Raw genomic sequence first — 17,191 nt, 5'->3', positions numbered from 1 at the left:
TAACTACACTCATTTGGGTATTTTGTTCCTGTTCATCTTAAGATGGAGTAACAAAACATACGATTTTAAAATAAAAATGTTTATTAAAAATAGACCAAACATCCATAACAAGGAAATACAGGCAATATTTATAACTGCTAAATTTATTTTTGACATTTTAGTGCTGAAATAAAACCAGCAGCACTTTAAAGGGAAATTGCTTGGAAGTTTTGCACATTGTGTGCAATGTGATGCGACTCGCTACCCACTTTTCCTCAAGCTTGTAAGAGCAAAATACAAACTGGCAAAAGAATACATTTTTAATCATTTGAGTCAAAAACCTCTTGAAATGACAGGAGTAATTGCATTAAACAGCAGTAAGCGGGCAGAGGTTTTACTGCCAGGAGAGATAACACAGCTGCAAACACCTACACAGATTAAAAACTTAAAATTTGATGTACACAACACAATAGCACTCTCAGTTTCAGGTTTTGCTGGATTTTAATGTATAAAAACCAGAGCCCTGTCGCTCAACTAATAGACTTTACACACAATGATATTGATAATAATAATAATAATAATGATGATGATATCATCATCATCATCATCACACAAACTCAGGCTCACTGTCCCTGTTTCTGGTCAGAGGTAATTTCTTTCCACACAGACGTGCCAGCGGAAGCCCTGATAGACTTAACATGGTGGGGTAGTTGTTGTTGGACTGGTTTACGTTGAGCTCGGCCAGAGAGGCGCTCAGATCCTGCTCTACCCCTGTGTCTTCATCTGGGGGCCCGCTGTCTGGCAGCGCAGGGGGTTCTACTCTCTCTGGGTTGTCGTGGTCCTGTTCCGCGTCTTGTTCCGGGTCCATGTGGGATGCAGGCTGGCTGGACAGGTCCAGACTGTCCCTGTAGCTCAGCTGGTCGTCGTCCATGTCCACCTCGCTCTCCTGCTTCGGCAGTCTGCGGGACTGTGCAGTCCTCTGGCCGCTCTCATCCAGCTCTGAGTCGGAGTCGGGGAGCTGCTCACTGGAGCCTAGTGACCCCAAAGAACTTCCTGAATGGAAATAGAGAGGCCAGTGGTTACACAGGGGTGAAAAAAAAATTGCAGTTAAACATTAAAGCCAAATTTTTTAGTAGTGTTGTGTATTCCACCTGCTTTAAAATACCATGAACTCAATAGGAGCTATAAGAACATGAGATTATTTTGATTTACACTCATTAAGGGGAAGTTAGGTCATTTACAACAGTACTAGGCAACCTTTATAAAAACCTACCACATCCCTCCTCCGTCTTATCAGACTCTGGTTTATTCTGCTCCTCTCTGCCTCCATCCTCCTCTGCATCAGCGGAGGTCTCCACCTTGTCATCTGCAATACCACCCTGAATCAGGAGGGGGAGGAAATTAAGAGATTGTTATCAAGAAAAACAATGTGAAAGTGTCCTTTTGTTCTATCCTGTTTTATCAAGGAAAGAAATTGAAACATGCAAATCAAGAAGGAAGAGCTGTATTCAAATCAATCACGGCTGTAGGTCATGACTCTGGATGGGGAAATGGATGCGTTAACATTTCTGTTTTTTGCCTCTTGCTTTTCACCAGGAAGAGGTCAAACAGGATTTGTTCATGCTTATAAATTATTGGCAACTTCTCTGACAATCTTTCAATCCATAAAATAAAACAGGTTGCCATTTCTCTGGTGAACTGACACTTGCCAAATGAGGACTCCTATGGATCTGTGTAAGTTCTCAATTTCTCATAAAAATCTTATGTATTTAAAGATTTATTTACTAGCAAACCCTCACACCCTAATAAGAATTTTGATTAGTGGTTAGATGTATGTATTTGTGTGTGTGAGGCTGTACTTACTTTGCTTTGAGCTAAATGCTAATGCCAGCATACGCACAATAACCATGCTGACAGTGTTTACCGTGTTCACCATCTTAGTTTAGCGTGTTAGCCTGCTAACATCTGCTAATTAGCACTAAACACAAAGTAGAGCTGAGGCTGATGGGAATGTCATTGATTTCAGGTATTTGGTTATAAAAAACTGATGCTAGAATCAATTTTAAGCACAGTCACTGATACACAGGACACAATGTTGCTATCTTCTCTGGCATGACATTGAAGCGTGCCCTCACATAGTGACCCAGTTCAGTTTGACTGAATGATATGCTACAATGCAAATGGGAAAGCGCAAATATTTGACTGTGGCGTCATAAATCTACAGGACCATAAAACAGGTAGTTGCATCATTGCCTATACATTTATTGACTTCAAATTTCATTTAAAAAAAGGCCCACAACACCTCAAAAAGGCTCAGCAGTGTATTTCAGTGTCCAACATACTACAGTTCATAAAGTTTCTTGTATTGTAAAATATTAAGACATACTGTCTGCTACAAATACATAATCAGAGAGATGAAAATCCACCCGCACTACACTACCTGCTGAGTGGAGGTGGAAGCAGAGCGGCAGGTTTTGTTGGACTGAGAGGTTTTGGACTGGAAGATGGATGAATAGAAGACTATGAGGGCCTCCACGATGCGGGCCTGGTGGGGGTAATCAACCAGAGAAGACAGGGATATTGTGGCCCCGGTCGGACGGGGACGCATCAGGGAGGGACCAAACACAATACCCAAGTTACTGGGACTCATCTTGTTATCTTCCTCTAGTTCTGCAATCCTGAAAGGAGGAAGATAGTAGGAGGATGAAGAATAAATGGGTGCACCTAATACAATTCAACAGAGCCTGGTCTTTTGTTTTTCTGCTGTTTTTTGTTTTGTTTTTGTTTTTTTAAATTACTGACCTCCGGAGGTGGCGAATAATGTAGCGCATCGTAGCGATGTTAGCCTTGGGCAGGTCCTTCAGAAGCTCCTTCAGCTTGTCCACCAGGACCAGGACCTCTGGGTCAGTGTCAGGGCCCAGATCCACCAGTTCCGGCCCTTTGCCCCCTGGGTTAATACTGCTCGACTTGGCCTCCTCTCTCTCTGGTGAGTCTGCTTCACCCTGTAGGCTCTCCTTGGCCAAACCCATCAGACTGTTGTACAGGCGGAACGGCATGATGGGCTCTGGCAGCTGGGGGTGACCGATACAGGAAAAAGTGTTAGAGGGGCTGAATTAAGCATGAACACACAACTTTTAAAAGTACGGAGAAGCAAGAGGGCCCTACAAATGACCATAGAGCAATTTTACATTTAATCAGATAAATAAAAGAGGGATTATTAAAACACACAAATAAATTGAACCTATCAGCAAGGAGTTCAGGTAACTTCCAGTGAGAATTCTTTGTTCCGGTAAAACAAATAAAATGCATTTTTTACAAAACAAATCTCACTTTTTGACTTTTGTTTTCAAAACTATTTGTGAATCCAGCTATCAAACTGATTTATCAACACTTTATCTAGTTTGTAACAAGCCCACAAAGTCCCAAAAGATTATATTTATTATCTTGTCAGCACAAGATAAAAAAAAAAGAAAATAAAAAAAAATACATCTTTCAGGACTTAAGGGGCTCCTTAAGTTTGCTTTTAATTAGTTGGACTTTTCCTTTACTTATTGGTGGACTGATTGGTGAAGAATTTTTTGTATTAATCCCCTTTTTACTTGTCCAACAAAATAGATTGTCCATAAGAATGAAATACTTTATAATAACTTGATAACTATAATAACTAGATTTAATAATAACTAGATTCATTTTAATTATTATATTAGAAAGAAAAAAGAAAAGGAAACCAACCTTAAAATTTAACATACCAATAAATACATTGATGTTAATGCAATAGTCTTTTGACAGTGCTTTATTATACTGACATTTTTAATAAGAGGGAGATAAACAAATGTACCCAATTAAAGTAGTTTATTAGCTGATACCATGATAGCTGCAGTGGTTCCCGGGGCCCATAAAATACTGTGTTTTACTCTTGCATGTGCTGGCTTCTACTGTATGTGTACCTGTCTGAGGTAAAGCTTGAGGACATTGCTAATGTCATGTGGTGAACACTGGGACAGCTCTACCAGCTCCTTGCCATTCTCAAAGGCCTGACACAGCTTCTCCACACGAGTCTTCACCCCGTTCACCCTGTAGATGCCCTGCAAGGAGGAAGTAGACGGTTTTAAATATGCCTGAGGGCAAAGATTCAGACATCCAGAACTCACTTCAACACAGCATAAATGCACTCGCTCACCTTCATCTTGAGCGCCCGTCTCTCTATCTCGGAGATGCACTTGGTGATGATGAAGGGGATGCCGTCACTGGCACAGCTGGCTACCTGAGAGAAATCCCTGCCAAACAGCTGCAGACGGCCCTGCAGCTTCTTATGGCCACACTGGATGGCTAGAGTCTCCAGACAGCGCTTGTGACACGCCAGGAAACACTGTGAGGACAGAGAACACCTCATGAAGCTGGTCTAAGCGTCAATGAGAGACTTCAAAAGCTGCTCATCCTGAAATGCTTCTCAGTATATGAACCTCACTCTGCAGGCTCACTGTTAGGAGACATGATGAAGGACTCACCTCCTCACACTCGGCCCCCTGGAAGTAAACGTAGCTGTCGCACTCGCGGCACTTCGAAGGAGTCCGTAGCTTCCTCAGTCTGTGGGTCTGGGCTGCTTTAGACAGGCCAACGTTACGGAAAGGTCTTGCGGACACCACCACATCAGGATCCATGCCGTCAATATCTGACGAGAAAGACCCACATCATACATACTGCAGAAACCTCATACAAGATACGTAGCCAGCAATTTATACTTTATTGATCCCCTAGGGGGGGATACAAATTGCATTTTTCACCTGTAATATTTTTTTTTCTCTCAGACTGGCCATGTTATTGATTTGTCACATCAACAGAGGACAATCTGTAAATCTTACTTTGAGTTTCAAATGAGGTCACATTCCCATCTTTCTCATCTGCATCCTCATTGGACGACATTGTTCCAGTTGATGACGTCCGAGCAATTTTACTTATGTCACCTAGAATAAATATAGTTTAAACAGATTAAACATGTTCGCTCACATATAAAGACACACACACACACACATACTGTGAGGAAAAAAAATGAAATTCTCCTTTATGGTTATATCTTACTGTATATATATTTATAAAAGATATTCTGCTGTACGTTACTGTGAATCTGTTTTAACAACACTGAGTTCTTACTCACTTGTGCTGGCAGTAGGAGACTCTAGGCCTCCCTCTCCTCCAACACTGTCATCGCTCACTGTTGAACCCCATGACTTGTGGCCCTGCCCTGGGGATAACAAAGGGACAAGAATATGGAAATAGTCAGTATAGGTGTCAATCATTTAGATTGGTTAATTAAAAAAAAACATCCAAACATGAAATAAGCGATGAAATGAACAAATGAACTACAGGCAAAAACAGTGAGCTGCGGTTTTGTAGAGATACTTATTTTTAAGACTAACTCCAGCCTAACTTCTACAGCAGCAGCAGGCGTCACTTACTCTTGCGATGAGCCTCTGTGTCTCGGTGGTTTCTGTTGTCTCCAGCTGCTGTGTCCACACTGGAGGCAGGACTGTCTGTGTTGCTCGTCTGCTCTGTGTTGAAACTGTCATTCCTTGGTCTATGGCCGTGGCTGCAACAATGTGGAATTATAAGACAATTTATAACTTTTTTAAATTTAAATTGTTGAATTGAATAGTTCAACATTTTGAGAAATGCACATATTTGCTTTCTTGTGGAGAGTTAGATGTGAAGATTGATACCACTCCCTTGACTGTACAGTAAATGTGCTGCTACCTCAAGCAGTCAGTTAGCTTAGCACAAATGCTGGAAACGGGGTAAACAGCTAGCCTGGCTCTGCCCTAAGGTAATAAATCTGCCTACCAGCACCTCTAAAGCTCACTAATTAACATGTCATATCTTGTTTGTCGAATCTGTACAAAAACCAGAGTGTAAAAACAGGTTGTGGGGTTTTACAGTCGTTATGTGCTGAACTATTTATTGGCCGGTCGCAGTGACGCAATGGAGCCTTGGCTTCATGAGGTTGCCAGGCAACCAGCAGAGACACTCCAGGAACGTGTTGTCGATATAACTTATTAGTGACCTTTAGAGCTGCAGATTTTTTTTACCATTGGACACAGCTAGGCTAGCTGTTTCCAGCCTTTGTGCTAAGCTAGCTTCATATATTTTTCTTTTTTACAATATGTTTATTGTCATTTTCTTGTGTTATAACTTCACATCACAGAAACATATAGTAACAATACGACAATTTAAGACCATACATACATACAAACATAACACACCCACATACACACACACTCAACTTGCACTGATATCAGATAGCATACAAATAAAACCAGATATTACCCTACATTGCTTACAATTTCATTTTTAGGTAAAGCCTACATATTTCCATCCTTCATGATATTAATGTATGGTTCCCAGAGCTAAACGAAGTCTTTCTGCTTCCCCTTAGCAATGTGAGTTAGTCTTTCCAGACCGACACAGTACGAAAGCTCCCTTATCCACATTCAATGATGGAGCGTCCATACTCTTCCAACACAAGGCAATAGCTATCCCGGCCTGAAGAAGTCCAAAGTCCAAAAGTTTAGTCTGTTTCGATGTTTGTATGAAGTCCTTTTGATATATTCCAAGCAGACAGAGTTTGACATTTAAATAGACTTTGATATTGAACATCTCTTACAAACATTTTATAACATCCTTCCAAAAGATTTGGATCTTTGGACATTCCCATAGACAACAGTACCTTTCTTGTCCAAACATTTAGTACAAACATCTGGATTATTAGCAGACATATGATGAAGTTTGACTGGAGTTATGTACATTATCATTAACCACTTGTACTGAAGTAATTTAAACCTTGTATTTGCTTTTAAACAAGCATCATTCCAGTCTGTCTCATCAATATTTTCTCGTATATCCTCTTTACAAGCATTTAATTGATCCAGTGTTGATACAGTGCTATATGTAACCAACAGGCTGTAATATTTAGATATGTGGCCGATCCCATCTGAATTTACAAGTGTTATTTCCTCAAGTTTTGAATAAGGTGGTATTCACATTATCAGTCCATATTTTGATGACATAGCTTTTTAACTGTAAATATTTGCAGCTTCATATTTAGTGTACAGACGTGAGAGTGGTATCAATCGTCTCATCTAACGCTCAGCAAGAAAGTGTAAAAGTGTATTTCTCAAAATGTTCAACTTTTTCTTTAAGGTTTCAAGTGAAAACCTGGATAATTGTGGCTCTGACTGGAGCTCTTACTGTGACGATGAGCTGGAGGGAGAGTAGCTCTCAAATGTGTACTGAACATTCGCCTGCTCTGGCAGCTGCAGGTCTCGCACGTGGGCGGCGTACTGCTGGCCTGGGTCATACAGCTTACTGCTCTCACACAGAGTCTGGTAGTGGACCGGCAACGCTACCGTCTGCATGTGCATGAGCTGGTAGTACGAGATGGTCGCCTGGTGAGGAGTTACAACAAACGGATCAGGAAAGAGCTTATATTTGTCACCATCCATCATTGCTCCAAACCTAACTGGAGTACTTGGCAAGTTGAACAAAGGTAAGAAGTTGACACCATTTTGTAACAGTGAGATCTATTGGTTTGTGTGTGTGTGCGCGCTTGTTCTGACCGAGCGGAGGGTCTGGTCGCTCTGTTTGATGATGTCCTGCAGTTGTCTCAGCACTGTGACCTTTGTGTGCTCCAGCTCCAGCTGTTGAGTGGTGGCGTCTGCTATACATGTCCGGTAGGTGGCCTCCGCCTCGTCTGCCTGCACACACAAACGTTTTTAAATTTTCAATTCCCTTCCTGTGTTCTGTTTCTTTCTGCTTTAATCTGTCAGATTAGTACACAGATAAAAACAGTCGTGACATTGTGGCAGCCAGATAAGCGTCATTTCAATTCCACATAACCACATGTCACTGAAAAGGAACGTCTAGTTCTTAAACGATTTCACATGTAAATCATTTTCATTCCACAGTGGTAAAAGCTCTGGAACAACAGATACAGCAATAAAATAAAGTTATTGATAAGAACCTTGTTGCGAGCCTCTTCCTCTAATCGTTTCTTCTTCTCCACAGACTTTGCTGTAGAGCCTCCTCCTTCTTCCTCAGCTCGGCAGGCTGCTGTTTTGGCCTTTTCGTACTCCTCGCAGCGGACCATGAAGGCTTGCTTGGCCTTCCGCAGGTTCACCTCACACTCCATCTAAACAAATACAAATCATTTTTGGTCCTTTCAGTTCCTTACCTACGTTACTTAGAGATGAATAAAACGGTCCACTGCTATGTGCGCTCACATATATCAAATAGAGGACAATCGTACCAGTTTTCTCTTAGCTCGAATCCAGTGTTCCTTGATCTCCTTCCGTCTCTTTTCGTGCTCCTGTTTGCGCTGCAACAGAGGCTGCACGGACAAACACACACACAGATCAACACAATGTGCGCAGGGGCAAAACACTCCAGAACAACTCACCGAAGTTGTAAAGTGTTCATGTCGCAACAAACCTGAGTGACATTTACCTGGATGAAGGTCTGGTTGTGCAGGGTGGCGTTGGCCTGCTGCAGCCCCACACTCTGCTCCTGGTCCTGCTCCAGAGCCAGAGAGTAGATGGAGAAGAGGGGCATGTGGGGCTGGAGGGAGCGAACACGACACAAAACACAGAAAGAGAAGGTTTGATATCCAACACAAACAGAAGGATGAAATGCTATATTGCTTTACGTTTATTCAAGTTTTTAAACATTCAATATCACAGATAACCAGTGAGAGACATTCAGAGGTGAAATCAATGAGGTATACATGTGTTATGCTGTGTTTGCAGGACTGGTATAATCTCTGGAGGCCTTTGGAGAACTCGGTCTCTGGTAAAATAGGGGAAAAGAGATCATTAATAGCATAATGGATAGGACAATGTGAAAAGTTTTTCAACAGTGGTTCACATACTAGGGCTGCAACTATTGATTATCTTAATCATTGATTAATCTATATCTATTCACAATTTATCATTTAGCTTATAAAATGTCAACAACGTTACAAACACCAATCACAGTTTGCTGAAGTTTAGCAGGCAATCTTCACATTTTAGGAGCTGTAATTAAGTCTTTCATTATTATCAATTCATTTTCTGTTGATTGACAATTTGTTTAATCCACTAAACTAACAGACTAAACCTTTGGTGTTCCCACTTACCCAGTGAAGTCCTCTTCTCCACGTAGCTCATCAGGTCCTTTATGTATTTGGAAATGGTCTTGGCATAGTGCAGAGCGGAGTCCACCCCTCCCTCACTGTGCTGGAGGATCACATCCACTTCCTCAGCTCTGCCTACATGTCAACACAAACACAGGTAACTGCACAGGAACAAGCACAATTCGTTGCTGCTGTTTTTGCTGATTACGATTTGTGGGAGGAAAATGTTTACAGCTGAGGTGTGAAGATTCATAGCTAAAGTGATAATCTCCAACATCCTGCGTTGGTTTTTATTTTGGCGATGACTGTTTGTCATTGCTGTGTTTTAGCTCACTTTAAGATCACTGTGGTCACTATTGTCATTTTCAATACCATTTGTAACTTTTTATCTTTGATTTTCTGTGATAAAGACAGTTTCTGCAGCTGGCACTAAGTTGTTCAACCCAGCAGCTGACAAGAGTTGCAGAAGTATCACAAATGGCAGCTGGGAGGGACTGAAAGAAGTCCACAAAAGTCACAGTGTGAGTGGAGGAGCAGCTGATTGCCTACCCATGTCCTGCAGGTCGCTCCTGAACGCTCCCCCGTCTGCTCCATGGCCTGTCGCAGCATACAAGTTCTCCATCGACTACACAGCACAAAGATGATTCATTACTGACAAACAGATCAAGGCTCGTCACCAAATGAGTGGGGGTTTTTTTTTAAGGGAAATCCCTTCATGTATAGTGATTTTACATAGTTACTGACTAACTCTGTGTTAGATAACCCTACTATTTTTTTAATTGGCAGATGGAAAATACTGTGATAAACGATCCACTGACCCTGCTCTTCTCAGTGGGCAGCAGGGAGAGCAACGTGCTGCTGTCCACCTCTCCCATCAGCAGTTCCGACACACTGAGGAGAAACACAACAAAGACACCTTTACACCAGCAAATGGGACAGAAGTAAAAATATACTGTAAATATGAATGAATCAATGTGGCAGTAATAATCACCTGTGTGTAAAAAATGGCCCAGTGGGGGACGCATAGAGCAGATTTTAAAAATGAAAGAAAAAAGTGGAAGTGCCCTTGTAGGAAATATCAACAGGTACAAATGTACCAGAGACAGGAAGTGATAAGTTACTTTTATCTGCCGGATATGATCTTATTCTCCAACCTTCTTACTGTATGTCAAACTACTCATTTGTAATAATTTTATTTTTCCAACATATCCCTCATCCACTCGATAAAAATAAAATTTTTTTGCATCCTTTAGTTGACTTGTTGGCTGTAATACAGGCTAAACAAAAAACATGGCACCTCCATCTTGGTGTTTTTCTGTTCACGACAGAAATGGAGTCAAACGAAGGACGAGTGGAGGAGAGAATGAGGAAACAGACTCGTCAGGCAGATCTCAACTATCTCTACCAGCTCACTTCCTCTTAAAGCTCTCTGACAGATGTCTAAACCCTGAAATGGCACAGACTAGCATGTGATAAATTGTTGGTGCAATATACTTCAATTACACAGAAAACTGACAAATTTCTCTACTCTAGGTTTACTTTTAATAATCAACATATTGTCATGTTTAGATTTTGTAAGATTGAAAACGTTCAGTTAGAAAACAATCTTGGAAAAACTGACTTGATTTCAGAGTTGCCACATTTAATAATTTGTTTTGGTCTCACTCCTCTGAATTATCTTAAATCAAGAGAACATTCTTGTGATTTATTATCTCCCTGGTCTGTAGCAATCTGTTCATTTAGCAGCCAGGTAGTCATTTTCAAGTTTGGGTTTGTGTCACATGGTAGAAGAAACCACTTCCTGTTTTCAGCTCTGCCTCATGCAAATGTGTCACCATCACTGCACTTCTTTCTCCAATTGCCAACAACAGACTACTTTGTACACATTACACACACACACACACACACACACACACACACACACAATCTGCCTGATTCTTCTGTCTGTAAAAGAGGTAACACCTGCTTAGACACCATTGTTAGACACTATATAATTTGATAATCGGACATATTGTGAATGAGCATCAGATACTCACTTGCTGCTAAAAGCAACTGCGATGGTTTCAATTGCCTTCTCAAAGTCCATTTTATTGGCCTCATTAGAAGTCTCATAGTGGAAACCTGAAAAATCACAACCATGCATGTGTTCGGGTTTCAGTTGTGGTTTGAAATACACTGCTGACCAAATGAACTTACACACCTGCACATCAGTTACATCAAACTATATGTATAGCATACAGTATTACCAAAGGATGTTGGGTTCTATGATCAATGTTACCTTTTTGTAAATCTTATGTCATCAACATTTTTAAAGTAATAAAAAAAACTATTTTAAAAAATGAGACAACATATATAATGTATATTGTTCTTGTACTTTTTAAAAAAAACAGCCTTCTTTCTATATTTGTTTTCATTGAATTTCTGTTTATAGCTGAAGGTTTCTCTGCACAACTGACTGACCTTTGACCTTGGATATGAGCTTGCCGGCAGCAGTGAGGATCTCCACGGTGTTGAGCAGAGGATAGGTGTTGATGACCTGACGCAGCACCCGCAGGACCTCTCCCAAACACTCGTGAGCCACGGGCCGCTGGCTCTCCTTACCTGGACGAGAGGGAGGAAGGAAGAAGAGGGGGTTGGACGAGTGAGACTGTGAGAAGAGCAACAAGAGTAACACTGTAATAGCTGAACGGGCTATAAAAGAGCACACGACTGGTTCTGGATGCAGTTGCAAACAGGGACCATTGTTAAATTGTGGCGACTTCAAGGCTTTAAATTCAACTAGCAAATGTATTTATTGTTCTATTTTTTTTTTAAAGGCTGCAGTTTGGCATCATTATTCTCAGAGTGTCCTTGAATACATCGGTAAAGAAGAGTAAAAAATAAAGTGCATTAAATGCTTACTGCAGTGAATTTTTTCATCTCTGTTTTAAAGCCAAAAGCAAATAAGTGTATTTCCCAAAATGTCAAACTATTCCTTTAAGTCTCAGTCTGTTTCTGCATAGGGGCACAGTGGATGGAGACGCCATTATCACTGGGTCAATGATAATGGACAAACGAGTAAGAGCTTCAGACAAGTCGGGTCAAAGTACACAGTGTCAGCTCGTCTGCTTTGATGTCACTGGTGACACGTGCAGCCGGCATCCTCATTTCCTCCTTAACACACACACACAGACTGGTTTCGTTAACTTTTTTCCTGTCTAATGTTGCAATCTGACACTCCTCTGTATTTCACCCCTCCAATTGAGGACAGAGGACAGTCAATCCTCTGTCCTCCCACAGTCTGTCTGAAAATGTGTGTCAAAGTGTTTTGGCACAATGTTCAGATCACTCTGTTCTTAATGTCTGCTGCTCAAAGGGGATGTGGTCTTCTCTATTGTTCTGCAAGGTTAGAAACTAATTTTGGTGCTGTGCTACATCTGCTTTCTGTGGCTCATGAAAACAAATCGCCTTACTCTCGGCTTTCCGAAAATGGTTTTGATGTTTGATGGACATAACAGCCATGAGGAGCTCCACATTAAGTGGTGCGCTGGATCGCAGTAAGGAGGAGACGAGGCTAAAACTCTGATTATGCTGCTGATTAAGAGGAGGCGTCACAGCGATGCAGCCAGCCTATCAGTGGAGGAAGTGTGGACGAGGCCCTTCTGTCAGTGGCTTCCTGTTTAGAAAAGCTCACTCTGGGTGGAGAACATGACCGAACAGAAAGATACATAAACAAGTTCTGTCTGTCTTATCTGAGCCACAGACCTCCTTTTCCCACTGGAGAAGATAACCTTAATGACTTAAAAAAAAACACTTGTTCTTTTTAGGTTAAACTTTCAGTTTGTTTAGCAGGTAGAATCAACTCTGAAGTGGCTGCATTTACTCCATAAGGAAAGTACAGGTGTTCTGCCATTTTAAGCCTCGCTGCATTGCGCAGGAGGGGAAGAGTGTGTGTATGAGGGTGCAGTAAACAAGAAGCTGGCTTCCTGCTGGAGACAAGAGCGCGGTCGACTCTGCGGGCACAGCGGAAATGCAGCCCTTCATTTGGAGAGAGGACGCTCACAGCCACTTGTTAGCGCGCTTGTGCAGGGAAGCCCCGCCCTTGATTCCTCCCTCCCACCCACACACTGAACGCACACGTGTCTGTGAACAGGACTGATGTAAGATTGACAAAAAACCTTTTGTGGATGCCTCGTGTCGTCTTCACGTAAGCCTTTGTCAAAATGGAAAACAAAGGGGAAGAGGAGAGACCAAACAATATTGTTCTGTATGCAAACTAACGGGTTACAAATGCACACAAAAACACAAAGCAATGACACCAAAATGAAACAATGGTGTACTTTCATACGAGCCAGAAGATGAAAATCATAACTGGCTACACAAGCAAAGAGAACTGTGTTTTGTCTCCACAGTGGTGAAAATGGGCATTATTCATGTGATCGCAGCACAGGCGGAGAGTCACTCCCACAGCGCTTGGTTCAAATCCAAATCAACTCACAGCACGTCAAACGTGTTTCTGTGATTGTAATTTGGCAAAAAATGCAATAAATAAATAAATAAAATGTACTGGCTCACAAGAAAGAGAGGAGCCCAACTCATTTTGATGGTAAATATTTGGGACCCTCTCAATCATATCAGTCAATGTTTCTGTGGTTGATTTCTGCCTGGTGGAAGTTTGTAGACAAAACTTGACAAAACTTAACTCTGTCAGCGTGCTTACCCTCAGCCAGCACGACATCCTTCAGTTTCTCCACAGCCTCGGCAAAACGCGCCACGTCCCTCAGCAGGGCCGGGATGTCCTCGACCTCAATGGCTGTGCTCTCTGGACCTTCAGACGGAGGTGTAGGGGTCAAAGCCCCTTTCCCCTGGCCTTTGGTGAACACCCACGACTGGAGCGGGAATCCTGACGAGACACAGAGGACATGTATCAGTTAACATTTTACAGTTCCAAATTCTTAAAAGGAATAGTTCAACATTTTGGGAAAAACGCTTATTCTCGGAGAGTTAGATGACAAGACCAATACCACTCTCATAACTGGCCGTCAAATACTGTATAAGGCTACAGCCTTAGCTTAGCACAAAGACTCGAAAACAAGACTCGGGGAAAACAGCTAGCCTGGCTCTGTCCAAAGGTAATGAAATCCGCCAACCAGCACCTCTAAAGCTCACTAATGAACACTTTATATCTTGTTTGATTAACCTGTACAAAACCAAAGTGTAAAAGCGGCAACTTGCAGTTTTATGAGGTTTTATGTGCTGGAGCGTTTCTTGGTCAGGAGCATTAACTTCCTGGAGTCTGCGCTGGTTGCCAACTACTCCCAGACAAGAAATGGTCTGGGACACTGTGATGGCCATTTTAAACTCTTTTTTTCATTTTGGAGACTAAACAATTTATTGAATAAGAATAATCAATTTATAATTGTTAGTTGCAGCTACTCCAGATTACACTCAAGTCTTTAATTGTCTCGAGGCTTCAAAAATCCATCTTTACACTCAAACTTCTCATTAATAATATGTTGTGCGCTTCTACTTGTGCTGTCTTTCTCCAGATTTTGCTTTCTGTTTATTTTTTAGCTCAGTGTGGATGTGGTGGAATGAGACTATATTAAAAGCACATTTCATCAAGTTAACAAGGTACGGATGTTTTGAACCGGACCTGCAGCGCTGGCGTGTCTGCTCAGCGCAGTTGGTCTCTTCAGGGTAGCCACAGGAGACGGGCAGCCCACCCCTTGCATCGCCGCCAGCTTATTGTGATGGGTGCTGGGGGTGCCCGGGCAGGACAGGGAGGGGTCCTGGAGCCCGGCAGAGGTCGGGGTGAGAGTTGAAGAGGAGGAAGAAGAGCAGGGTGAAGAGGAGAGGGTGACGTCGCCTGCATCTTTCCGAGGCTGCTCCTGCAGGATGGACAGCTGAGAGAGAGGGGGGGTGGGGGTGGGGGGGAGAGAGAAAAGGTCAAGACGATCACGTGATTTGCGCTTTCCAGTTCGACCTCAACATCATGAGGAGCGCCACCTCTTTGCTTCTGTGGCCTTCAACCCAGCAGCGCTGTTGTTGGTAAACACACGTCAAGACTTTCACAAGATCCTGTGCTGCGTTGTGTAACACTTCCTGACTCCAAGCTGTTGACGGGTGTGGCAAAATGAGCAGGGTGTAGAAACACAGAAATGTCCTTTACTGTTTGGAATAAGAACAGTGATATTTACAGGAGGTGGAAATGACCTTCATCTGCCAATAAGTTGTTTTTTTTGTTTGTTTGTTTTTTAAAAAAAAAGTCTGGTTAGTGCATCTCATCTCCCACTTTAACTGGACTAGTACCTTACAGCGTTTAGGCCTGACAAGTGCATCTCCGGCAAAACCCAGGAGCCCTACTCACTGCTTCACAGAGTGCAAATATTTTACAAGACACAGAAAAGCATCCCTGCATATTGGCCGTTTGTGCTGGACACATAAGACGTGCATATACTCAAACATACCTGCTTAAGCCATACGTTGTGCTTGTTGGGCAGTATGTCCAGTCTGTCCTTGCCCTGCGACTCGGCTTTCTTAACTCTCTGACTCGTAGAGTAAGGGTTGTAGCTACTTTTGGCACCACGTTTCAGCATGCTCCTTCTCCCTACAGCTTTGGCCCCATTCTAACTAAACACAAGTCAACCTTCGAAACGGATCTCGCAAGAGCATTCACACACACACGTACACTACAGCCTGCCACTGCTTTAGTGGTAATAGAAAACCCCCACATAAGAGTCAGATATGAGTCAGTGAGCAGTCAGGCACACATCTGAACATCCAGCTCTGTAACACTGCATCTTTCAAGTTTCACACAGCCAGACTACAGTTTCTCACACTGATCACACAAGGCATTCACACAAAACTTGACTAAACAGAACTTATCTCTCGCGTTACTAGTCTCCACACTCTCTCACACACAATCGCCCCTTGTCCGGAGCCCTTTCTGCAGCCTGTCCCCCTCCAGCTGAAGGTCATCTGACAGCACACACGCACACCAGCAGACTGAGCAGCAGTGGCAGCCAGAAACAAGAAGTGATGCGCAAACGTAACTCACAGATTGGGCGCTGCTCTGCGGCCCGGGGCTTCCTGCTCGGCTCTTCTTCGAGATGGATGGCGTCTTGATCAGTTCCCGTTTCTTCCTGGTGAACATCTTCAGGGTGCCTTTGCCGTCCATCCCGACTTCTTTGAGTTTCACGCACAGCCCTCCCACCCACCCCCCGACTCGCCACTTGGGTGCTCTGCCGCTCGCGCTCAGCGGGAGCTCGGTGCCATTCAGGCCGAGCTTCAGCCACGATAACTGTCTGTCTGCCTTCCTCCTCCCGCTGTCGCACATCGAGCCGCGCAGGCTCACTGACAGAGAGACAGGCAGCTCACCGCAAACTGTGCGCTCCCGGCATCCGCTCTGCGCGTAAGTTCCTCAAGCGGAGGAGGAGGGACACACGACTTTTTCCACTCAGTTTTGGGAAGATTAATTCCGTTTAGATTAGACTCAATAAACTGTATCATGCAACTTAAACTTTCTCATAAATTCAAACACAACTTGAAATGAGAATGAGCTGCGTCCTGACGCAAACCAAACAGAAACAAACAACTGCTGCCTTCAACTTCACAGTAATCACTTCATCATGACACACGTGTGATTCCAACATGTGGCCTGAAGCTTTTGATGGTAACCTTCCGCCTCCTCGTGCACCTGCTCCAGACATGAAATTAAAGATGTTCACCATACAGTCCAAATGGTTAGTTTTAGGAGGCAGGCAGAGAAACGGATCAATCAAAAGATCAGAAGACACCACACCTTACACAAGCCACTCGTGTGGATTTTTACATGCTTTTTCTGGAAGCAAAACAGGCAACCGAATACCTAATTGTAACATTTAATCACTGCCTAATACTTGTTGAAAATTTAAATACCACGGAATTTCAAGAGAAGACATGTTCCTGATGAGTGACTAGAAAACCCTCCCTGGACGGATCTAACTTTTATAATTCCAAAAATTGAAATTACCTTCTGGGAATTTCAAAGAGGGGCAATTTATATATTTGTTTTTCAAAGTAAAATATTTA

General features: G+C 42.7%; 1 protein-coding gene and 1 long non-coding RNA gene across 3 annotated transcripts; one reads left to right on the top strand and one right to left on the bottom strand.

Moving 5' to 3' along the window:
- Window positions 1-63: 63 nt before the first annotated feature.
- arhgap45b (Rho GTPase activating protein 45b) lies at window positions 64-16,784 on the bottom strand. Of its 2 annotated transcripts, none has more exons than XM_044200757.1 (24): window positions 16,179-16,784; window positions 14,775-15,024; window positions 13,839-14,021; window positions 11,600-11,740; window positions 11,176-11,260; window positions 9,958-10,030; window positions 9,689-9,764; window positions 9,143-9,274; window positions 8,753-8,814; window positions 8,476-8,586; window positions 8,279-8,359; window positions 7,994-8,161; window positions 7,590-7,727; window positions 7,222-7,418; window positions 5,436-5,566; window positions 5,135-5,221; window positions 4,842-4,943; window positions 4,488-4,651; window positions 4,160-4,348; window positions 3,927-4,064; window positions 2,782-3,050; window positions 2,420-2,657; window positions 1,253-1,358; window positions 64-1,032 (listed from the first exon to the last, which is right to left on the bottom strand). In XM_044200757.1, exons 1-24 carry the CDS (start codon window positions 16,455-16,457, stop codon window positions 587-589), a joined length of 3,846 nt encoding a protein of 1,281 aa, XP_044056692.1. In that variant the 5' UTR covers window positions 16,458-16,784; the 3' UTR covers window positions 64-586. The 2 variants fall into 2 exon arrangements, with proteins under 2 accessions (XP_044056692.1, XP_044056693.1); XM_044200758.1 differs by lacking the exon at window positions 16,179-16,784 and adding an exon at window positions 15,589-16,123.
- Window positions 9,734-11,040, top strand: LOC122878237. Its single transcript, XR_006378433.1, has 2 exons — window positions 9,734-9,823; window positions 9,926-11,040. It is a non-coding gene; the product is annotated as an uncharacterized LOC122878237 (long non-coding RNA).
- Window positions 16,785-17,191: the final 407 nt, after the last annotated feature.

This window comes from Siniperca chuatsi, linkage group LG6 (assembly GCF_020085105.1).
Source record: "Siniperca chuatsi isolate FFG_IHB_CAS linkage group LG6, ASM2008510v1, whole genome shotgun sequence".
Classification (NCBI taxonomy): Eukaryota; Metazoa; Chordata; class Actinopteri; order Centrarchiformes; family Sinipercidae; genus Siniperca; species Siniperca chuatsi.
Note: the sequence above shows the minus strand (reverse complement) of the source record. Positions and strands in the feature narration are given on the sequence as shown.